This window comes from Equus quagga, chromosome 13 (genome assembly GCF_021613505.1).
Source record: "Equus quagga isolate Etosha38 chromosome 13, UCLA_HA_Equagga_1.0, whole genome shotgun sequence".
Taxonomy (NCBI): domain Eukaryota; kingdom Metazoa; phylum Chordata; class Mammalia; order Perissodactyla; family Equidae; genus Equus; species Equus quagga.
The window spans coordinates 92,400,192-92,421,498 of record NC_060279.1 but is presented as its reverse complement, the minus strand read 5'-3'; the positions used below and the strand labels follow the sequence as shown (position 1 = coordinate 92,421,498).

General features: G+C 57.4%; 1 protein-coding gene and 1 non-coding gene across 3 annotated transcripts; one reads left to right on the top strand and one right to left on the bottom strand.

The window, feature by feature from the left end:
* Positions 1-11,458: 11,458 nt before the first annotated feature.
* Positions 11,459-18,428, top strand: FOSB (FosB proto-oncogene, AP-1 transcription factor subunit). 2 transcript variants are annotated; one of them, XM_046683765.1, is made up of 4 exons: positions 11,460-12,150; positions 14,061-14,381; positions 14,627-14,734; positions 15,759-18,428. In XM_046683765.1, exons 1-4 carry the CDS (start codon positions 12,025-12,027, stop codon positions 16,218-16,220), a joined length of 1,017 nt encoding a protein of 338 aa, XP_046539721.1. In that variant the 5' UTR covers positions 11,460-12,024; the 3' UTR covers positions 16,221-18,428. The 2 variants fall into 2 exon arrangements, with proteins under 2 accessions (XP_046539722.1, XP_046539721.1); XM_046683766.1 differs by lacking the exon at positions 14,627-14,734 and having other exon boundaries at positions 11,459-12,150.
* A 2,280-nt stretch (positions 18,429-20,708) lies between these two features.
* TRNASTOP-UCA (transfer RNA opal suppressor (anticodon UCA)) lies at positions 20,709-20,795 on the bottom strand. Its single transcript has one exon. It is a non-coding gene; the product is annotated as a tRNA-Sec (tRNA).
* Positions 20,796-21,307: the final 512 nt, after the last annotated feature.

Genomic DNA, 21,307 nt, shown 5'->3' with positions numbered 1-21,307 from the left:
TGGTCCAGGCAGAGGAGATGAAGAGGGGCCTAGGGGTGGCAGGGATCAGATCCTGGAAGTGTCTGAACCGAGAGCTGCAGAATCCGCTGACAAGCACATTCGAGGCAAGCCCTCAGCAGATGGCAGCAGTCACCATTGTGTCAGGCAGTGCTCACGACATCCCCAGAGAAGTTGTTGTCATGCCCATTTTACTGACGCAGAAACTGAGCCCCAAAGAGGCCACTCAACTTGCCCAAGGGCTCACAGCTCAATCTGGCCCCAAAGATGGCACCTCTTATTAGGGCGGCTATTCCCAAGTCCGCACACCCAGACACAACACCCTCGGTGCCTGGAGCTACATGCAAACTCATCCACGTGGGCCCTGGGCCTCCTGCATCGATTTCCTCAGCAGCCACACCCAGTGGGCGTAGAAAGTGGCGGCCCAACGGGGGAATGCTGCCTGACTGGTGTTTGGGTTGTCAGGCAGTCCCCCGTGCTGGCCTGGGACACTTGCTTAGAGGCACGCAGCTACATGTAGAGAGGGTCCACCCAGCGCCTCCCCGCTCAGCATCTCTGCCTCCCACACTCGATGCCAGCGCGGGGCCAGGCACACCCAGCACTGCCTGCAGCGACCTGTTCAACACAGTCACACATTCGCACACAGACGGGTATGTGACCCTCCTGGTGAAGGTGCATTTTCAGGCGGTGTGCAGAAAACACACCATTTCTGTCTCTTTCTCTCTCTGTCCCTGTCCCTGTGTCTATCCTGTCTTGGCCTCTCCCTGTCCCTGTCTTGCTGTCTTTGTCTCTCTCTGACCCCACCCTCAGCCCCAGGTCTGTCTCTCTGGCTGCTTCACACTCAGGGCAGAAATCACTCCTGTCGCTGGCCATGTGTCTCCATCAAACCTCACCTATCAGGTGGCGCCAGAACCTGGCGCTGGGACAGGTGCCTGGAGGCCCCAGGTCAGCAGTTCTGGCTGGCTGCTCAGAATCACTCTGGGACGAGTTCACACGTTATAAGCCCTGCCACCTCTTCCTCTGAGAGTCCGACCCACAGCTTTTGGGTGAGAGACTCGAGAAATCCACCTTTACAAAGCTTCCCGGGTGACTGGGACCCCTGTGGGCTTGCACTAGTTACCCCGCCTAGCTTTGCACACAGGGAAGAGCAGAGCGCACACCCCGACGTCATGCAACAGTCAGCTGCCGGGGGCTCTGTGCTGTCCGGATGCTCCTTGGGATCCCTCTGGGAACAAGTTCGGGAGTTAAATTAAATAATAAAATAAAAGAGAATCACAAAGAGAGTCCCAGAAATGCATAGAGACTCAAGGTTTAGAGACTCAGAGAAAGAGGGGCGGGGCGGGGGACAAAGAGACCCAGAAAAGGACTCAGGGGAACAGAAGCAGAGAGTGACAGAGACAGAGAGATAGGGGTCAAAAGGATGCAGAGAAAGCGATGGAGGGACATTAAGAGGCAGGGACTGAGACAGCCATCTAGGGGTATAGAGAGACTCCAAAAGGGGCATATTTTCTTGTAAATAAGACAGTATACACACGGCCCAAGTTTTATTGGCTCTACTTTCTAGAAGCAGCTGGTGCCATGGTTTGGCAATCGCTGGCTTCCCAAGCCGGGTCCCCTCCCAGGTCCTATAAGTAGGATGCACATCAAATCCGTTTATATAACCTGCCCTCTGTGCAGAATCTAGGAGCTTTACATAACATAGCCCCGTGAGTCATGCTGAAGACATGGGGCACTGACCTGACACGCCTAAGGAGAGGGGACCCCTCACCCAGTACCGTCACCTGGAAGCGACGGTGAGATGTGAGGGATCACATGTTTCACTGAGGAGGAAGCAGAAGGTCAGAGAGGGCAAGGTACTTGCTCTGGGTCACACAGCCAGGATCCAGCAGGGCAAGCATTCCATCCATAGCTTCCTGATTCCATAGCATTTGCACCCCAAGACCAGCAAGAAAGACAATGGCTACCATGTGCCCCTTTACAGAGTGGAGGAAATAATCAGAAAAAAAAAAACAGTAATAATACAACAGTCCCTGTGTATTGGGTGCACTGTGCTGCAGTAAATACTTTGCAAAGACCATCTCATTTATTCCAAAACCCAGTGAGGTAGGGGCAGAACCCAGTTATTAAATAACACACTTATGCCCGTTATGTACGGAGCGCTTACTATGTAGTAAGCACTTAACAGGATTTCATACTGTCACAATTCTGGAGGTCGGTGATGCTATCCCTCCCATTTCAGGAAGGAAAGAGGCTCAGAGGAAGGAAGTCACAGGCCAAGATCACAGGGCGGGTATTTGAACCCAGGTCTCTCTAGCCGTTTATCTCTGCCACCCATTCCCCTTGGATGCCTATGCACACGCGCAATCACCCTGAATTCTAATACCAACAGCTCAAATACTTTAGCTCAAATACCAACAGCTCCCGGCTCAGATTTCTCTCTCTGCTCCTGGAGGGCCTAACCCAGCCTTCCATCCCCTAAACCTCCCCGACGCCTGGGGAGCGACCGTCTCCTCTCCCGGCGGCAGCGCGACGGGAGCCCGAGCCTGTAAAAATGTTCCTGCCCCTTTAAGAGAAGGAACAGTCGGCCGGCGTTGCCAGGCAGCGCTACGGCAGTTGCCAGGCAACGTCAACAAACGACGCGGCCGCCGTCTCCGTGCGCCCCCCTCCTCCCGCCCGCGCCGACGCGGTGACGCGACCGGCTGTGGAACGCCATCACCTAGCAACGCGCAGGCTGTTTGTCCCCGGGCCCGCCGCGCCGCCGCGCTGGGCGCAACCAGGACCGGCCCGGGCGGACAGACGGGCCGACCGGGAGCCCGGGGGGGGGGGGACGGGGGGCTGCGGTGATGGGAGCGGGGGAGAACCGGGTCCCCAAATTGCCGGTTTCCCTTTAGACAGCCGCCGTCTGCTTGTCGCCTGCTCCTCCTGTCTGACCCGGGACCGCCTCCGCTCGGGTATCTGTCCGTCTGCGCCCCCTCCTCCCCGGCGTGTCTGTCTGTCCGGCGTCTCCCGCGCCGCGGCTGTCTCATATTACCCCCAAACCATAACAACCAAAATAGATTCAAGCACTCGTCTCGGGCCTGCCGCTCCGGCCTCCGATTCCCGGGTTTCTGGGCGCACTGTTGCCATCGGGGTCCCGACCGGTGGAGACAGACGCTCGGGAACAACCTGTACACACGCGCGCGCACACTCGGAGCCCCGGCCCCGGAGCCCCCTCCCGCCCGCGCCCCGCTCCCCTTGGCTTCTCTTGCCTGTTTTTCTTGAGCCTCACTCATCAGACAGGCGGCGCGCGGTCCTTCCATCCCGTGTCCAGGCAGCTGTCCACAGCTGGGAGGTTCCATAACTCATCCCCAACCCCCCCCCCAACATCCCCCATCAGGAGCTTCCTGTGACCAGGGCTGGGGGGAACCTCCAAACAGAAGGAATTGTGTGTGTGACAGTGTGAATGGATGTGGCTGTAGGTGAGTGACGGCCGGGGACAATGTGAACATCTGGAATTTCCTGTGTGACAGCGTGATGGGGAGGGCTTCCTTTATGTGTCAGGGTGCAAGTGGCGGACTGAGTGAGTGGCGTCCCCAGTTTGCATTTGCGTACCTGGATGTATGGGTACTTAGAGCTTTGCGGACTGCAAATGTGTGTGTGTGTGTGTGTGTGTGGTCGTTGTGAGTCTCTGCGTGTGGTCATATGTGAACAATGAGTGTGTCAGTACCTATGCATGTGTGTGGTTTTGCCTCTAGCTTGCATTTCTGGTTGTGTGTGTGTGGTTCCGGATCTCTGTGTGTGATGCTCTGTGCGTAACTATGCAAGTACCTGTATCTGGAGCAGATTCTCTCTCAGACTTCTCTCGACAGCCTTTCTATTTCTAATTATATATGTGTTTGTGCACACAAGCCTGTGTGTGTCAAGTGCACATGTCTGTGTAATGGTGTGAGTGTTCTGTGCTTCTGGGCGGTGGTCTCCCGTGTGTGCCTTGCAGCGCTGTTGGTCAGAGGACAGGGGGGTCTCGGGAGCTGCGTGTGGTTGTACAGCTTTAATTCGCAGCACCCACCACACTGTGTGACACACAGCAGGGCCTCAGTCAATCCTTGTGGACTTGCTCTCGGTGGTTCTCTTTGTAATAGCATTGGGACCTCTGTACCTCAGTTTCCCCATGTGTCCAAGGGGGACAATAACCACACCCACTCATGGGACTGCTGTGGTGAGTAAAGGAGCTCAGAGAGAGCATTCAGAAGGCATCTGGCACAAAGCGAGCATTTACAAAATGCCAGTCTGGACTGTCAGCAGCATTTTTACGTCCTCCTTGTGGGCCCCTGTCTGCATGTGTCAGAATCCAAGTGACACACTCAGGCGTTAGCTGTGTGGTCCCGAGCTGGTGGGTACCGAAATACTTCTGAGTCTCGGTTTCCTTCCTATAAGATGGGCATGACAACGGACCTCCCCCAGGGGAGGCTGGGACCAAAGGAAGCTGTGTCTGTAAGAATTGACCCTGGTGTAAGTCCACGGTGACCACCCAGTGTCTACACGGCCCGAGGGTGATCACGATTGTGAATCGCATGTTCTGGGGACGGCAGTGGAAGGGTGGAGACTGGAGGGGGAGGGGAAGAGTTCAAATCACTCAATGGGACTGGGAATGCTGGAAGCTGAAGAGGGAAGGAGAGGGAGTTGAAGCCGGCTGGTTGAAGGTCAGATTCCAGAAAGGACTTCCTCCCAGGACTGTTTGGAGGCTGAGGGTTAAAAGAGGCTGCACCTGTTTGGAGAGCTGCCTGGAGGAACAGAAACCAGCCCGACTCTGTCCTGCTGGTGGAATTTGGGGAGGGGATAACCACAGCAATAACAAGACGGCAGGATATGCAGACTCTTGCAGGGACTTTGCAAGCAATTTCTCTCCGTCTTGTTCCCAGCTCTGTCCCCAGCGCCAGACACAGAGGAGGCTCTGAGTGAAGTGGATCTGAATGGCCGACTGAAGGAATAAATGAATGAATGAATTTCAGGCCACCACCACCTGTGTCTTGGGCTTGAGGGGCTGTGGGGAGGGCCCGGTGGGCTGCCAGGGCTGGCCTGGGGCCCTAGCCTGAGGGGACCCGCCTCGCCTGTCCCCCCAGCCCGCTGTTCCCACAGATGAGGGCCTTGGAGGGCGTGGAGGGGGCCGGGAAGGGAGCGTCAGGCGCTGGCCCGCCGCCTGCCCTGGACGGCTGCCCGGAGCGTCTGCAGGAGGCAGAGGGGAGCTCCGGCGCCTGAGTCACCTCGGAGAAACCCCGGCCGCATACCTGGCCGCTGACATCAGCCGGCCAGGGCACCCCGTCAGCCCAGACAAGCGCACTGAATCACAGGCGGAATTCAGCCACCGCGGGCGCGGGCACGTGGCCACTGTGACCTCCCTCCCCCAAGCCACCCCCGCGTGGCCGTCTGGCTGCGGGGGCGGGCAGGCCGCAATGGGGTCAGTGAGGGGGCAGGGGGCCTGAGTCAGGGACCCGGCGGCTACAGTTCGAGACCACCCGGCCGCAGGCATCCTCGAGGTGCAGGAAGGAGAGTGTGGGAAGGGGAGCCAGTGGGGAGGCCCCCAGGGTGGCGAGGAGGAAGCCCCGTGGGTGTGACCGGGAGCCTGTGGATTGCGGCCAGCGGCTGGATGACCCAGGGAGGGTGGGATGGTGTTTGCGCAGAGAACCTCGGGGTCAGGGAACAATGGAATCGCCGTCCAATGCGCTCACCCACCCACACGCGCGCGCACACACACGCTCCGAGCCCCAGCCGGGGAGGCCCTACCGGCGGCCACCCCAGGACTCCGGAGCTGGGTTGCGCCCAGGCCTCACTCCGCACAAACTTGCAGGCTGGGCAAGTTCCCTACGGGCTCCGGCCTCAGTTTTCTTATCTGTTGAGCGGGAGTAATACTAATCATTATGGCTGCACCAGCTCACACTCAAGGGGAACTGACTTTCTGCCCCACATTGTTCTAGGCATGCTCCGCAGAAGCTCGTTTACTCCTTAAAACCACCCTAGGAGGGAGGTACTGTTATTAGCTCCATTTACAGAGGAGGAAATTGAGGCTCAGAGAAGTTAAGTTGCTTGCCGAGCGTCACACAGCTAGTACCCTCCTTATAGTGTTATTGGGAGAGTTAAAGAAGAAAATGCAGTGGACCTGTGTGGTGTAGCACCTGACACATGGTTAGTTTTCTCAGATGACTGTCCGCTATGTTATCAGTGCTACTCATATTATTTTCATCCTAATTCCAGCCAGAAAGGTCTCCACAACAGTCATCCTCACCACCATGGTCCGGCCCTTCTTGTTAGCTTCCCACAGTCTCTCCTGCTTCCTCTTCCTTAGTCTCGCACGTCAACAGGAGAGAGAGAGTGCTTTCGGGGAATCCCTCCTTATCTAAATCTTTTCAGGATTTGACAATAGTTGTCCAGACCCTGCCTCCACCAGGAAGTCCCCCAGGCTTGCTCCACCCTCACCGAGCACTCCTGCCACCCAATATCTGGAGTGGAGATAGCCAATGACACACCGTCACACTACACGGGTCTGGTTTGGGGGGGAGTGAGAGGCTGGCCCCCACAGTGAGGGGGTCCACAGCACCCCTGGCCCAGGGCCTGAGACAAACCAGCATCGGAGAGTGGCTTAGCTGGGTCTGCGTGCCTTCCCAGGTGAAGCTGTGTGTGTGTAGTTGTGGGCGTGCGTGGGAGACAGCTGACACAGGAATGGGAGCTGGGTGTGTGATGCTGTGGATCCGTGTGCCTGGTTCTGTAGAGGTTTGTGCAACACGAACGTAGATATCTAAGAAATGCCACGCGTCCACAGCTCTGGGGGTCTCCCTGTGGCAGCGGGGGGCCTGGCTCTGCCAGCTTCTGTGTGCGCAGTGGTGTGTCTGTGCAGACAGACACGGGAGGGTGCCTGTCGGTATCTGTGGTTTGGTGTGTGCACACCCCTGCAATGGGTATGCACAACAGCGCGCATTCAGCTCTGTGGGTGTGAGTGTGTGTTCGCTTAGTTATTTGTGTGTCTGTGCAAAGGTGAAAGGTATGCGTGCACATCTGTGTTCGTCTCCATGTGTGTCTTTCTGTCTCCATGGTTTGGAATCTGTAAAGCAAACTTCCTTCTTCCCACCCTGACAAATGCGTCCACCGCATCCCACCCCGAGAAGACCCGGGGTCGCCGGCTCAGCGCAGGTCATCCTTGCGGACAGGAAGGAAGGACAGGCAGACCGACTGTTCATCAACACCTGGACCCAGGCCCCGACACCCGTGTGCAGCCTTCCTGCCTGTCAGCTGGTCTGTAACATCTTCTCCCTTCCATCCACGCGATGGCAAAGCCACAGAGAGGCCCACATAGGTTTCTGGCTGAGACTGTCTGTCAGAGTTCACGAATGAATAAATGAGCACATGGTGAAGATGATTGAGTGAACAAATATTGATTGAGTGCCCAGCACTGTGCCGGGGCCTTGCAGGGACCAGGACGGCCTCAGCCTGGGCCTCAATGATAATCCAGCTCGGCGCAGGTTGGGGGGAGACAGACCCTTCCCCAGAGGGTGATGAACTGGGAGAGGCAGAGCTGGGGTGGGGGGCTCCCAAAGGAAGGGTACTGACCCTTTGGAGGGCTTCCTGGAGGAGGGGATATAGGAGCTGAGACCGGGAAGAAGAGAGTGTGAGCTAGAGGGAGCAAAAGGAAGAGTGCTCCCTGCAGAGGGAAGAGCATATGCGAAGCCTTGAAGACAAGGCAGAGAGACCGTGGCATCCGAACCTGACGGGAAACAGGGAGAGGGGAGACTGGGGTGGTCAGTGCCAGCCGGGCCACACCGGGCCTCGTGGGCCATGGTGAGTGAGGAGTCTGAATGCAGAATGAAGGGATCCTCAGAGGGTCAAGCTAAGAGATCCCATTCTAGAACACTTTGCTTCCCTGAAACTCCAGACACCCAGTCCAGGACGCCTCCAGGATTGCTCAGTGGGGAGCTGGCCTAGCCAGCCAGCAATACTCACTGTTCATTGCTGGGCACTGAGGAGCCCACAGTTCCTAACCAGCCTGGCTCTACCCTCACGGAGGTCACGGTGATGACAGCAGGACACCTCCCCACACACAGGCACACCCCTCCTCTTCTCATGCCTCAGAAACACTCGCCTTGGCATCACCCCGGGGCTTGCTGGAAACACAAAAAACCACCTCAGAACTTCACTGTCACCAGATGCCCCAGTGAGTCATGATCACGTGAACAGCCAGAAGCACCGAGTTCAGCCTGAACTTCCCTGTGCCTCAATTTCCTGCTCTGTGCAGTGGGGTATTAACAGAAGCTACTGATGGGGCTGGCGCGGTGTGAGGACTAACTGAGAGGATGGCGTGAAGGCACCGAGCACAGCTCGCTAAGCGTTTGCTTTCTTCCTCCTCCTTTTCCTCCTCTTCTTATTACTAAATTTCAGAGCCCACGGTCATCTTCCTGCTCTATGGTGGGGAAACTGAGGAACCTAGTAGGGAGGGCTTTTGCCAAAGGAAGCATGGAAGGACGTGCTGACGGCTGCCCTTGGTGGAGTGGGCCCTGGGGCTGTTTACAGGATGCTCCGAGCAAGCAGAGCTGGCACTGCCACCCCCCCACCTGTGGGGGAAGAAGGCTGAGGACCCCCCCACCCCCCTCCCCATGCAGAGCCAACCCCTGGGGAGCCAGAGCAGGGGTCCTGCTCTCTCGCCCACTCTCCAGTCCTCCTCCTCCTGGAAGCTCGCCGGGGTTGAACTCCATGGAGAAAGCCTTGCTCTGCCCTCCACGCTCTGTGAGCAGGTGTGCATGTCTGTGTGTGTGTTTGCATGAGACTCTGTGTGTGTCTCTGTGTGTCGGTGTGTGTGTGTCTCCAGGGTCAACTTTTCCCTTAGGCACAGAGGGCATGGTGCTAGAGCCCGTGACAATTTTAAGGGCCCATGAAAATGTGTCTCTGCTTGCGGTAATGTCCCCAGGAGGGTCTACGTCTGCAAAAGCCTGGGAGCTTTATTTTAATAATGAAACGAGCCCCCACGATGTGCCATGCATGTTGCAGGAGGTTTACTGACAGTCACATAATCCTTCCACCAGGCCCACGAGTGGGGCGCTATTCCTGTTCTCCTGTCCCGGGCACTCTTTATTCTGATCCCAGCTCCACCACTAACTTGCTGTGTGGCTCTAGGCAAGTGACTTCACCTCTCTGGGCTGCCATTTCCTCGGCTGTAAAATGAAAGTTCCTACTTCCTAGGAGCATTGTGAGAATTAAACCAGTTACTGTGAATGCTGGTGGAACGTGAGCTCTTGTTATGGTGCCGTGACGACATCTACGTGCGTCTGTACCGAAGGTGTGTGTGTTGTGTGCATTGGTGACCACCAGGCAGTGTGTTTCTCGGTGCCGGGGTGTGCGTGTGAAGCTGTTTCTGCGTGTGGCCATGTGTGTTGCTGCTTGCGAGTGACATCTGAAGGCCCACGTGTGACCCTGTGAGTGTGTGCCGGTGGCGCTGTGGGTGTGTGGCTGCCCGTGTAGGGTGTGAAGGGCTCCGGGCAGCATCTGCGTGTCTCCTTTATTCCGTGGGAGAGAAGATGAGGGGCTTGGACGGGACAAGGCGATGAGGGGTCACTCCCTGTCTGATGCTGGGGTCGAGTCACTGCCTGCTGGTGGTTGCTGTGTCATCTCCTGGTCCCTGTCGCTGCTTCCAGACTGCTGGCAGACAGAGGGGTGTGGGGGAGCGGGGCAGAGGGCTGGCTTGAGGCTGGGCTTTTGTCTGGAAACCTCAGCCTCCCCTTGTTGCCCGCCATGTCCCTCCAGCCTTCCACATCTCCCTCCCTGCTCCCCATTCCTGGAGCAGAGAATCAGGACTCTCCTGGGAATAAGGAGCCACCCCCTCCTGTTCTGCCTCAGACCTGCTGTGTGACCCTGAGCCAGGCTCTCCCCATCTCTGGGCCTGTGGGATTCAACCCTTTTAAAGTGCTTCTCCCTCTGTGCCCAGGGCTGGGCCAGGCTCTGCGCCGGGAGGGAAGTGCCTGGATGTCTAGGATTTGTGAAGCAGCTGGTAGGACCCTTCCTAGGGGTGCTTAAGAGTTGGTGGCGTCCAATATACCTGAATTAGACTCTCGAAGCCCATTTCCTAATGGGGCGGCCCCAGGTAAGCGGCTTTGCCCCTCTGAGCCTGGGTTACAGCGGTGAACGCTGCAAACAGACAGCGGTGAGTTTGTAAGGCTTATAGCTTGCAATGAATGGAAGCCGCTATGGTCACCACCGTCATTTAAATGACCCAACACCCAGTTTTGGTTTCACTCAACCTAGCAGCTCTCAGAAACCAGGAAGAGAGTAGGGGCCCTAGAGTTTGACAGTTGTGGTTTTGAATTTCTCATGATGGCATCTTGGGCAAGTCATAGTCTCTCCAAGTATCATTTGCTTCTTTTAGCAAATGAAGATTTTCCTCCCTAAACCTTCCAAAGGTGTTTGAAGGATTACAAACCTTGTCTTTAAAGAGTTAGTACAAGAGCTGGTACCGGTGAGTGCTAAATACGAGGCATCTGTGATTATTATTTTATTATTATTATTATTAATTATACCCCCCAACATACGGTTTTTCTCTCTGTGGGTAGGATTATAACGCGAAGAGAGGTTCCCAACACCATTAGCCGGGACGCTTCACCCCAAGTTTCATTCCCCATCCCCTCCAAACCCGCGTCCTTCCCCAAAGCCGGACCTCGGGGACCCGCGGGGTCCAAGACACGCATCCTTCGTCCAGCTGGGAAAACTGAAGCTGAAGCCCAGAGAGGGAAAGCATTTTCCAAGCTCGCTCAGCGGGTTAGAGCAGAAGCTAGTATGAGCCTCGGGACTCCACCCCTTCCTTGACTTTCCCCTGGAGCCTCACGTCCCCGCCCACCCGGCTCGGGACTCAGTTTCCCCCGCTACGTGACTACACAGTAGCCAGGGCCTCCTTTTGGAGATGTGCCTTTCCTCTCGGGTGGGGGCGCTGCACCATAGGGAGAACTGGGAGGGGCTGCCAGAGGCTAGGGGCACCCGCTGGCTGGGGTCTTCCCCGGGCGCGTCTAAGAGCCTATTAATACCAGCCCCCGGGGCGGCGGGGCACTGCGCAGGCGCGGGCGGGTTCCGCAGGCGCGAGGGGTGAGCGCGCGAGCGAGCGAGGGATTCCCTCTGACGTAATTGCTAGGATACCAAACAAACACTCCGCCGCGCCGGCCGAGGTCCTTATATGGCTAATTGCGTCACAGGAACTCCGGGGAGGCGGGGCCGGGATCCCCTCCCGCCGAGTGGTCCAGAACGCAGCCCCCGAGACCCCCGGGGCCGCGAGGGTGATGCGGGTGACCAGAGGGAGGCTAGGGAAGCCCTCTTGCCGGACGGCGCGGGGTTTGGTTCGGCGGGACGGGAGATTTGGGGAAGTTTGTCCAGCGCGGGATGGGTGACGTAACAGGGGGCGGGTCCCGGGCGTATAAATACAGGCTGGCGGCTCTGGGCTTCATTCATAAGACTGAGAGCTACCGCCACGGGAAGGACACGCGGAGCTGGGACTCGGAGACTTGATTGTTGTGGTTCTTCTTCTAGGGGGGGTGGGCTGTGAAGTTCGGTTTGTTATTTTTTTTTTCCGGAGAGAAAGTTTTTGGAAGGATTCTTCTAGATAATTCTACATTTTATTTTGGAGGACCGACTTAACTTTTTTCGTCTTCTTTATTACTCCCCTCCCCCCGTGGGACCCGCCGGACGCGTGGAGGAGACCGCACCCGAAGCAGATTCTGCACAGCAGGACAGCGCTTTCCGCCTCTGGGGGAGCGATCCCCCGGACACCCCTGGGATCTACGGAGCCTGGACTTTCGGGAGGCACAGCGGCATCTTGTGGGGGCCTGGCCACCGCAGAGGAATTGCACAGAAACTTTGCCATTGTTGGAGCGGGACGCTGCCCTCATCCCGAGTTTCCCCGGACAGCGCACGTTGGGGACGCGCTTGGGTCACCCCGGACTCGCACCTTTCTTCTCCCACCCGGCCATAGCCTTGGCTTCCCGACGGCCTCAGCGTGGTCACAGGGGCCCCCCTGTGCCCAGGGAAATGTTTCAAGCTTTCCCCGGAGACTACGACTCCGGCTCCCGGTGCAGCTCCTCACCCTCCGCCGAGTCTCAGTATCTGTCTTCGGTGGACTCCTTCGGCAGTCCACCCACCGCCGCCGCCTCCCAGGTAAGTTCTTGAGGGTTGAGTGCTGCTTTGTGGGTTTTAATTTTTTAAGTCAAGGGTGGAGTGAGGACTTCTCCCATCCCAAAGAAAGACGTGTCCAAAGCCAGGAGCTGAGAGGGCAGAGGCTCACGGCGCACTTTGCAAACTGCAGAGTCGGGACGCGGTTGCAATGGGTTGCGTGCGTGGAGCGCAGGGAGGGATGGCAGAGGGGTCAGCTTTGGGGGTGGGGAGGATGCGCCGCTCGGTGCAACGTGTATTCGGTAGCCGGGCGGGGAACTTTTAGCCAGATCCGGGGCGCAGGTCCCCAACCTGAAGCTAGCGCGGTTAGGCAGGTGGGAAAAATTCCGGGGAAGCTTCCAGGAGCCTCCTCCCCTTTCCTCCTCCACCCCAGCGCCTATTCGGGCGCCAGGTCGCTCTCGCTCCAGCGGGAGAGCGGGCCTCGAACCCTCGGCAGAGCTGCCTCCGCCTCCTGCGCGGAGACGTAACGGGGGACCCGTGCGTAACGGCTGACGCGCTGGAATCCTCCGTCTGACGCGGGGCACGCACGGCGCGCGGCGCCCCCTTCGTCCGCCCCGCCCCTGACGTCCCGGGAGCGTTCTATTTTGGAACGCCGGGCCACGTTGCTAAGGGAGGGGGCAGCCCGGCGTTCCGATTGGCCGCCGCGGCGAGAGCTTTAGCCAATCAGCTTTCCCTTCCTATTTGTGGGGGGCAGTTCCCTTCCCCCTCTCGGTGCCCAGAATCTGGGGCTCCTCGGCGCTAGAGTCTCCTTTACGGGCTTCTAGAGGCAGAGCGAGGGGACCCCCTGTCGCGACGGGAGGGACCCTCTGAGACCCAATGAGTCCACGAGGACCTTGCGGGGACCCGGTCCCTCCGCTCTCGGGGGCCGAGCCTGTCTGTTTGTGCGCCGGGGATTCTCCGGGGGACCTGGGGACCGTCACCCTCTCCTCCAGGCACACACGGGCACACTCCCACTCCCTCTGCTCCGGACGCCCGGTCGCTCCGGTGCGTCCGAGCCCAGGACTAGAACCGCTAATCCTGGAGGAAGCAGCCAGGTGGTCTCCAGGAGCCCCGCCCCCTCTGGGTTTCCAAGGCGCTGATTGGCCAGCGAGCCAGCCCATCCCTCACCACGCCCCCGGGAGAGTAGTTGAGCCTTGCGAGCAGTTCTAGGATTCCGTTCCGGGGTGGGGGGATGAGCGCGGCTTGGGCCTGGGGGCTCCGGACCTGCACCATTCCCCGTCCGCCACAGTCAGAGGGAGCCTGGCTCGTCACTTTTCTCTACTTGTCCGATCACCCTAAGCTGTCACGTGTCAGTCTCACTCCGGGGAGAGACAATTACTTGAAACGTTGCTCTCAACTCCTAGGCCCGTCCCTCGACACCCTTTTCACTGAGACCCCCCGCCCCTGCACGGGGGTCTCATGGACCCTCCTGTCCCTCACGCCCTGGCTCAGAGGGGTGTGTGTTGTGTGTGAGTGTGGAGGAAGGCTTGGCCTAAGGCCTGTCTCTCTCCCTCCCCTTGCCTCTGGGGTGGGGGTGGGGTGTTGTGGCTGTGTGTGTGGCTGTGACTCCGTCCCGGGGGTTCTGTCACCCGGCTGTGTCCAGCCTCCTCCCCACCCCCCCACACCTAAGAGTCACCAACCCGGGGTGTGATTCACCACCCGCTGGAACCGTGCAACCTTTCCCCGAGGAAGAAGGAGGAGGTAGAAGCCAGTTGAGCAGAAATCCTCTCATTAACCACTGCGTCACGGTGTAGTGGAAGGGTGGGTGTTGTGGCTTTTTGCCTGTGACACACACATCCACACCCGCTCGCCCTGTGCTCACTCACGGGGTCGGTGTGTGTATGTGTGTTGGGTGTGTGTGTGTCGGTGTCTCTGTTTGTGTGTCTACGCCTGTGTGTGTATGTGTCACCCCGTAGGAGTGCGCCGGTCTCGGGGAAATGCCCGGTTCCTTCGTGCCCACGGTCACCGCGATCACAACCAGCCAGGACCTCCAGTGGCTCGTGCAACCCACCCTCATCTCTTCCATGGCCCAGTCCCAGGGGCAGCCACTGGCCTCCCAGCCCCCGGCCGTCGACCCCTACGACATGCCAGGAACCAGTTACTCCACACCGGGCATGAGTGGCTACAGCAGTGGCGGAGCTGGTGGCAGTGGTGGGCCTTCTACCAGCGGAACCACCAGTGGACCTGGGCCTTCCCGCCCTGCCCGAGCCCGGCCTAGGAGACCTCGAGAAGAGACGGTGAGTAAGGGGCATCAGACCTTGGAATGGGGGGAGGAAGCAAGAGAGGCAGGAACTTTCTCAGTATTGGGATGAGGGACCACGAAGGCCTCAAGGCCACAGAATCCCTATATCCTTGCCACAGTCAGCGAGGACTAAGGGTCCTTTACTGTCTCCTGGGGGTTCTGGAAGAGGAGGAGGTTTGGGAAAGGTGAAGGAGGTACCCCGTGTCTCCCAGCCTCATGGGCTCTATCTCCCCTACTCAGCTGACCCCGGAGGAGGAGGAGAAACGAAGGGTTCGCCGGGAACGAAACAAGCTGGCGGCAGCTAAGTGTAGGAACCGTCGGAGGGAGCTGACTGACCGGCTCCAGGCGGTGAGCATGGCGCCTGGGGTGGGGTGAGGGTATGCTGAAAGAGGGGCTCGCTCCCCGGCCTCTGCTCCACCCTCACCTGTGCCCTTATCCTGGCCTGAGAACCAGAGGTTCCACATAGGGAACGAGGTACAGATGTGGCCAGTTGGGTAACCCTATGCAGACACACAGACCCTCACCCACTTAGGCGAAGTCCTGGCCACTCTCTGTCCTGGTTTATGACCCCCCTGGCACACACAGCCATCCCTCTCCTGGCTTTCACTTCCTCTGAGGGGACAGGTGAGGGACCTGCAATAGAGGGGACCTCCAGTCATTTCTCCCTTTTGGTCTTGGGCAAATGATAACCCATTTTTGCCTCAGTTTCTCCATCTCTTAGACCCTTCATCGAATCTGCAGGTTCCTTCTAGCTTTAACGTTCTAGAAGGTCCTTGAAATGAAATCCTTTTATCTTATGTGAATTCCCCACCACCCAGATGTCTCAGTCCTTGGGCTGGCAGCGACCACCAAGGCCCCCCCTCCCTTTTTGTGCCCCACCTCACTCTGAGAATTTCCCACTTTATGCCTGCGGGGTGGCCTGCTACCCTTGCAGGAATCAGGGAAGTCCTCTACTGTACTTTCCTGCGCTGCCTGCTCTCTTTCCCGGGAGGCAGAGAGGGGAGGGTCGTAGAGGGGAGTAGGTGGCGTTAAAAACATATAACAATTGTTCATTCATTCAACAAACTCCGAAATTGAAATTGTTCATTCAACAAACCTCTGAGTGCCTTCTGCAACCAGAGACTTCCATGGGCCCCTGGCTGGCCCCTTCCCAACCATCCACTGGACAGATGGGGAAACTGAAGCTCCCAGAAGGCAAGACCCTTGCCTCAAGCCCCATAGCGCACCAGGCCCCCAGCGCTGGGCTCTTTCCTCTCCATCCGCTGGGCCTCTGCCGCGTGTCTACAGGAGATGCTTTCTCCTTTCTCTAGTCGCTCACGCTTTTTTCCTCCTTCCTCCCCCTCCTCCGCGACCTGGCCGCCGGGGGCCTCAGGAGACAGATCAGTTGGAGGAAGAAAAGGCGGAGCTGGAGTCGGAGATCGCCGAGCTCCAAAAGGAGAAGGAGCGTCTGGAGTTTGTGCTGGTGGCCCACAAACCGGGCTGCAAGATCCCCTACGAAGAGGGGCCCGGGCCGGGCCCGCTGCCGGAGGTGAGAGGTTTGCCGGGGTCAGCATCCACTAAGGAAGATGGTTTCAGCTGGCTGCTGCCGCCCCCGCCACCACCGCCCCTGCCCTTCCAGACCAGCCAGGACGCACCCCCCAACCTGACAGCTTCTCTCTTTACACACAGTGAAGTTCAAGTCCTCGGCGACCCCTTCCCCGTTGTTAACCCTTCGTACACTTCCTCGTTTGTCCTCACCTGCCCGGAGGTCTCCGCGTTCGCCGGCGCCCAACGCACCAGCGGCAGCGACCAGCCTTGCGACCCCCTGAACTCGCCCTCCCTTCTCGCTCTGTGAACTCTTTAGACACAAAACTAACAAACACACAAAGGAGAGAGATTTGGAAGAGGAGAAGGAGGAGAGAGAGGGGAAGTGACAAAGCAGGCGCCCGGCCTCCCTGCCTCTCCTGTCTGACTCTCTGCCGCCGCTGCCATCGGACAGGAGGACCCCCTTGTGTTTTGTGCCGCCTCTTGTTTCTGTGGCCCGGCGAGGCCAGAGAGCTGGTGACTTTGGGGGCGGGGGGGTGGGGAGGGGATGGACCCCCCCAGCTGCCTGTTGGCTGTCTCACTTCAACCCAACTTCTGGGGATGGGTGGGTGGGGGGTGATGCCCACCTTTGGGCTGGAGGGAAAGGGGTGCTGGTGGCGGGGTGGGGGGTGGGCTGGAGTTCTCTCCAGAGAGGCCCAACAAGGAAAGGCCACAGAGCCCCCCCCCCACAATGTCTCCCCCACCCCCCCTTCCGGGCCTGACCAGGCCGGTTCTCTCTGATCCCCCGACCTTAGCTTATTTAACATTCCCACGTGGTTAGATCCTCCTCTGAATTGAGCCCACCTTTAGAGGGAAGTCGATGCCCCCCTCTGATAACCCCCTTCCCCCCACCCAGACTTAGTCTGAAATGTGAACCTCCCTCCCCCACTCTCCAGCCGCTCCCTCCCCGCCAAACTGGCTCTGATTCGAATTTCTCGCCTCCTAAGGATGCCCCCACATTCAGCCCCCAGCCTCCCTTCTGATGACAGTGTTATTGGCAGCCTCCCTCCCGCCTCCAGCCTCCCCTCCTGGCCTTCCTTGTTGGGCCTCTCTGATTCAGGCAGCAGGGGGCGCTGTGATGCTGTCCTGCTGGAGTGTCTTATACTGTGAAATGAGTCGGCCGGATTTGGGGGGGGCGGGGGTGGGGTGGGGGGAGCGCGGTGGGACAGGACCCTTCCGGAAGGATTGTGCCCCCCACTCCCCAAAGCCTTTCCTTGGTCTCCCCTCCCCGATCTGCCTCCTTCCTCCCCTCGCCGGTGAGTTAGACTCCAGGGGGTGACAGAATCGAGAGGTGGGTGACAGTTATCCATCCGCGAGGCCTCTCTCCTCAGGACCCCCGGCGCCAAGCCCTGGCCTTTTTTCTTTAAGGCCTGTCCCCTTACCCCGGCCTAGGACGCCGACTTCTCCCTCCCCCTGGCACTCCCACATCCTTTCTAGAAAGGGAGCAAGGGGAGATGGCCAGGGGGCTCGGCAGTTTTCCGGAGAAGCTAGAAAGGCTGAGGCTTTGGCCTCCTACCGCCCCCCACCCCCAATATTTTTGGACTGGCAAACTCGAAGGGGCTGGGCTCCCACGACCCCAGCTTCCCCTCCTCCTTCCCCCCAGCCCCGAATCTTGGTTTTGGCTCCCCCACCCCGCCTCTCCTTGTGCTTCGCCTCATGAGCATTTCATCATGAGGCCAGTTGACATTTTTTAACACCGGATGGGCCCCAGCGCCCTCCGTGCCGCATGGAAGACATTCCACGTGCTCCGTCCTGCGCCTCCCGCCCTCATCCCAGACCCCAGACCCGTCCCGGAGCTATTTATCCCTTTCTCGGTTTGCGAAAGGCACTTATATCTATTATGTATAAATAAATATATTATATATGGGTGTGTGTGTGCGCGTGAGTGTGGAGGCTTCTGCAACCTCGGCCTGGGTCACGTTGGCCCCCGAAGCCGTGTCATTGGATTGGAAACACTGCTTCTGGAAACTTCAAGTCAGCCTGTCTCCGGCTGTCTTTTCTCTGGCTGTCTCTATCTGACTGTCTCTAGCCGTCTCTTCTCTGATGGTCTCGTCCCTTCCTGGGTGTCTCTGGCTGTCTCTTTCCTGAGTGTCTCTCCCCTTCTGTCTTTTCTCTGCCTGTTTTTTCTCTGGCCTTTTCCACCTGTCTCCTTTCTGACTGTCCCTGATCTTCCAGCTGTCTTCTGACTCTGGGTTCGTTGGGAACGTGGGATTTAATTTTTGTGAGTAAGCCTGGGGAGCATAGATTTTTACAATCTGTATCTTTTGAGAATTCTGGGTGCAAGTGTGAAACTGGGAGCAGGGCCTGCCCCTGCCGACGGCAAGTTATGGAAGCCCCAACCCCCACCCAATGGCTGTATTTGTGATTCTCTTTTTGTATTTTGCACCTGACCCTAGGGGGCTGGGGCTGGCTGGCATTGGGCCGCTATCCTCCCCCCGTGGTTCTGCACTGTCGCCAATAAAAAGCTTTTAAAAATGCATCCACCAAGATTCAGGGTCTATTTTCTCCTGACACTCATCAGCTGCCTTCCTTTGAGTATGAGTAAGTGAAGTGAGATTGCTGGGGGAAGAAGCTATGCAAACACACACACAGGGTGGAACTCCTACTGGTGAATCAGCCCACAGCAGGATGGACGGGGGCTAGACAGTTAGGAGGACTTCCCATACACACAAGGCTGTGCCTCCTCCTAGAAAAAATAAGCAGTCAGAATATTAGCATCCACAAGCAAAAGATACAGAACTAAAAAAAGCCAGAAAGATATAGCCCCCAATATTGAAAATAACCGATGAAAAAGGGTGTCCTTGGGGTTATATGAACCACAAAAACTTGGCTCCCTTTACACTAAGGATGTGTTTCCTTTTGCTTTTCACATGACCGCTCCTTCTGGGTTATGACCATATTGGGGCCAACTCAAGACTGGTTCAACAAAAAATATTGCCGCTTTGTCCAAAGATACAACCGAGCCATCCCATTGCAAGATCCAAGCCCTCTCCTATTTGCATAGCAGCAAGCACTCTGGGAATTGAGGTGATGCTCCAGAGGTCATCGGGATGCCTTAGTAAATGAATAAGCAGGGGAATTTGAAATGATGGAATCACTTAACTTATCAATTAATTTTTGAAATTTGCTAAGCATTTACTGTGTTCCCAGCCCGGCACTGGGCAGTGTTGGGGACACTGCGGGGACTGAGACAGCCCCAGGCTATCCCCTTCTAGGGGTCACAGTCCCGTGGAGGGCACAGACCTCAGACCCCAGTCAGGGATGATCCGAAGTGGACAGGGTTGGGGGAGTCCATGGGGCTGGGGCAGCGCAGTGGGGGCACCTGATTTGGTCTAGGAGTCAGGAAAGACCTCCTGGAGGAGGGACGGCTGAGTCCTGGAGGATAAATAGAAGGTAAAGAAGGGACTAGAAAAAGGCTGAGTCTAACAAAATAGTGAGTGCAAAGAGCTGTTGGTGGAGAGAGGACTTGACACATTGAGGAAGCGAGAGGCTCGCCGTGGCTGGAGCAAAAGGCGTAGAGAGAGAGCTTAGCGGGGACCAAATTCTGCAGGCTTAAAGTTCAGACCAAGAGTTTAGATCATCTCTTGAGGGCACTGGGGAGCCATGGCAGGTTTTGAGCACAAGAAGGGCAGGCCAGGTTTGTGCTTTAGATAGACTCCTCTAGCCATCAGACTGAGGGTCGCTGGGCGAGAAAGGGGCAAATCCGGGCCAGGAGACCAGGCAGGAGGCTAGGGCAGGCACCCCCGGGTGTGAGGGAGGGGGCTGGAACAGGGCCAGGGCTGTGCGTTAGAGAGGAGGGGGAAAGATTCAAAACACAGTTCTGAGGCAGAACAGACAGGACTTCATGAGCAGGTAGCTTGGGAAAGACAGCACAGGGCAGTGATAAACAGCGTGGACCAGGGGTCTTGGAACCCTGGGACTGGAGGTTTACGGAAGCTGGGTGACCTTGGATGAGAAACTTCATTTCTCTGAACCTCAGTTTCCCCAGCTGCAGGATGGGGCTGTTGTGAGGAATTACTGAGCTTGTGCACGCCAAGGCTGAGCTCAGAGTGAAGGTGCAGATATCACCATCCCCATCGCCAGTGTTCGGGCCACCCTGATCCCCAGCCGGGAATATTCCGCACCCCGCCCCCGACTTCTGCTGTCTCATCGCCTCTCCTCCTTCAGGTGTCTGCTCATGCGTTACTCTGACCCCGCACCTGAACTCAGGTCTCCTTATTAGATGGCCTCCAGATGGTCTGTACTTGCCTTCCCAATGGTACATCTTTGTAGTCGTTGACTATATGTGTAATTAACGATTGTTTAAAGTTTGTCTCTTCCACTGGACGGGCAACACCGCGAGGCCAGGCCAGGGTTGTCGTCACCCCTGTGCCCCCCAGCACAGCCCAGTGCAGGGCCAGGCACCGAGCAACCACTCAGCAAATATTAGTTGAATGAGTAAATGAATGAATAAACGCTTGACTGATTAATAAGTGCATGCGTGATTAAATACGTGAGTGAGCAAATGACAACGGATGAGTGAGCGCGCGAGGGAAGGGGAGAAACCGACGGTAATTCTCAAACTGTAAATATCCCAGAACTGAGCGTGGAGATGAGCTTTTCTTGGAAAAACTATAATCACAGGAAGAGACCCGCATAGTGGAGGATAATAAATTACGATGCATGGGACTTCTCCAGGTGCCGGCCCGAGGCGCAGCCTCCGGGACAACCCGCTCTCTAAAGTCCAGTTTGAAGGGAGGAAAAGAAAAGGCAACCACACCGCCCGAAAGGTGGAATTGAACCACTCTGTCGCTAGACAGCTACAGGTTTGAAGCCTGCACCCCAGACCACTGAGGATCATCCGGGCAAGGGTACCGCTCGCCCTCACAGATATATATAAAGCACGAATTCCTAGCTTTTTAACATCATGGTCGTATGGCTTGGGAGGCATGAGATTGCTGCCTTCAATACATATAAATTCCTCCCAGTCGTTTATTACGGTAGATATCCTTTCAAAACGTTTCCTTTGCCCGCATGGCAGGAATCACTGCCGATTTCGAAACCGTCTTCATTTGCATGGCGCCGCGCATTCTGGGAAACGGCGCCCGAGGACCCGGCCCCCTTGCCGCTATTGTTAAAGAGCCGGAAGCCCCCTTTTCCAAGTAAGAAGTCAGTTTTTTAAGAGAGACTCATAATTCGGCATTCAGAAGCCCCTTCCCTGAAAGCTCCGAATTCGAGCAAGCGGGTTCCTGCTGGAGGCTGATTTAGCCCAGCCCCGCAGGCTCCGGGCTGGTGGCTATGGGGCTGGTGCGACACCTGCTGTTCTCTTGGGGAACTTCAGCGACCTGTGGAGCCCTGTGTTCATTCAAACGTTAGTGA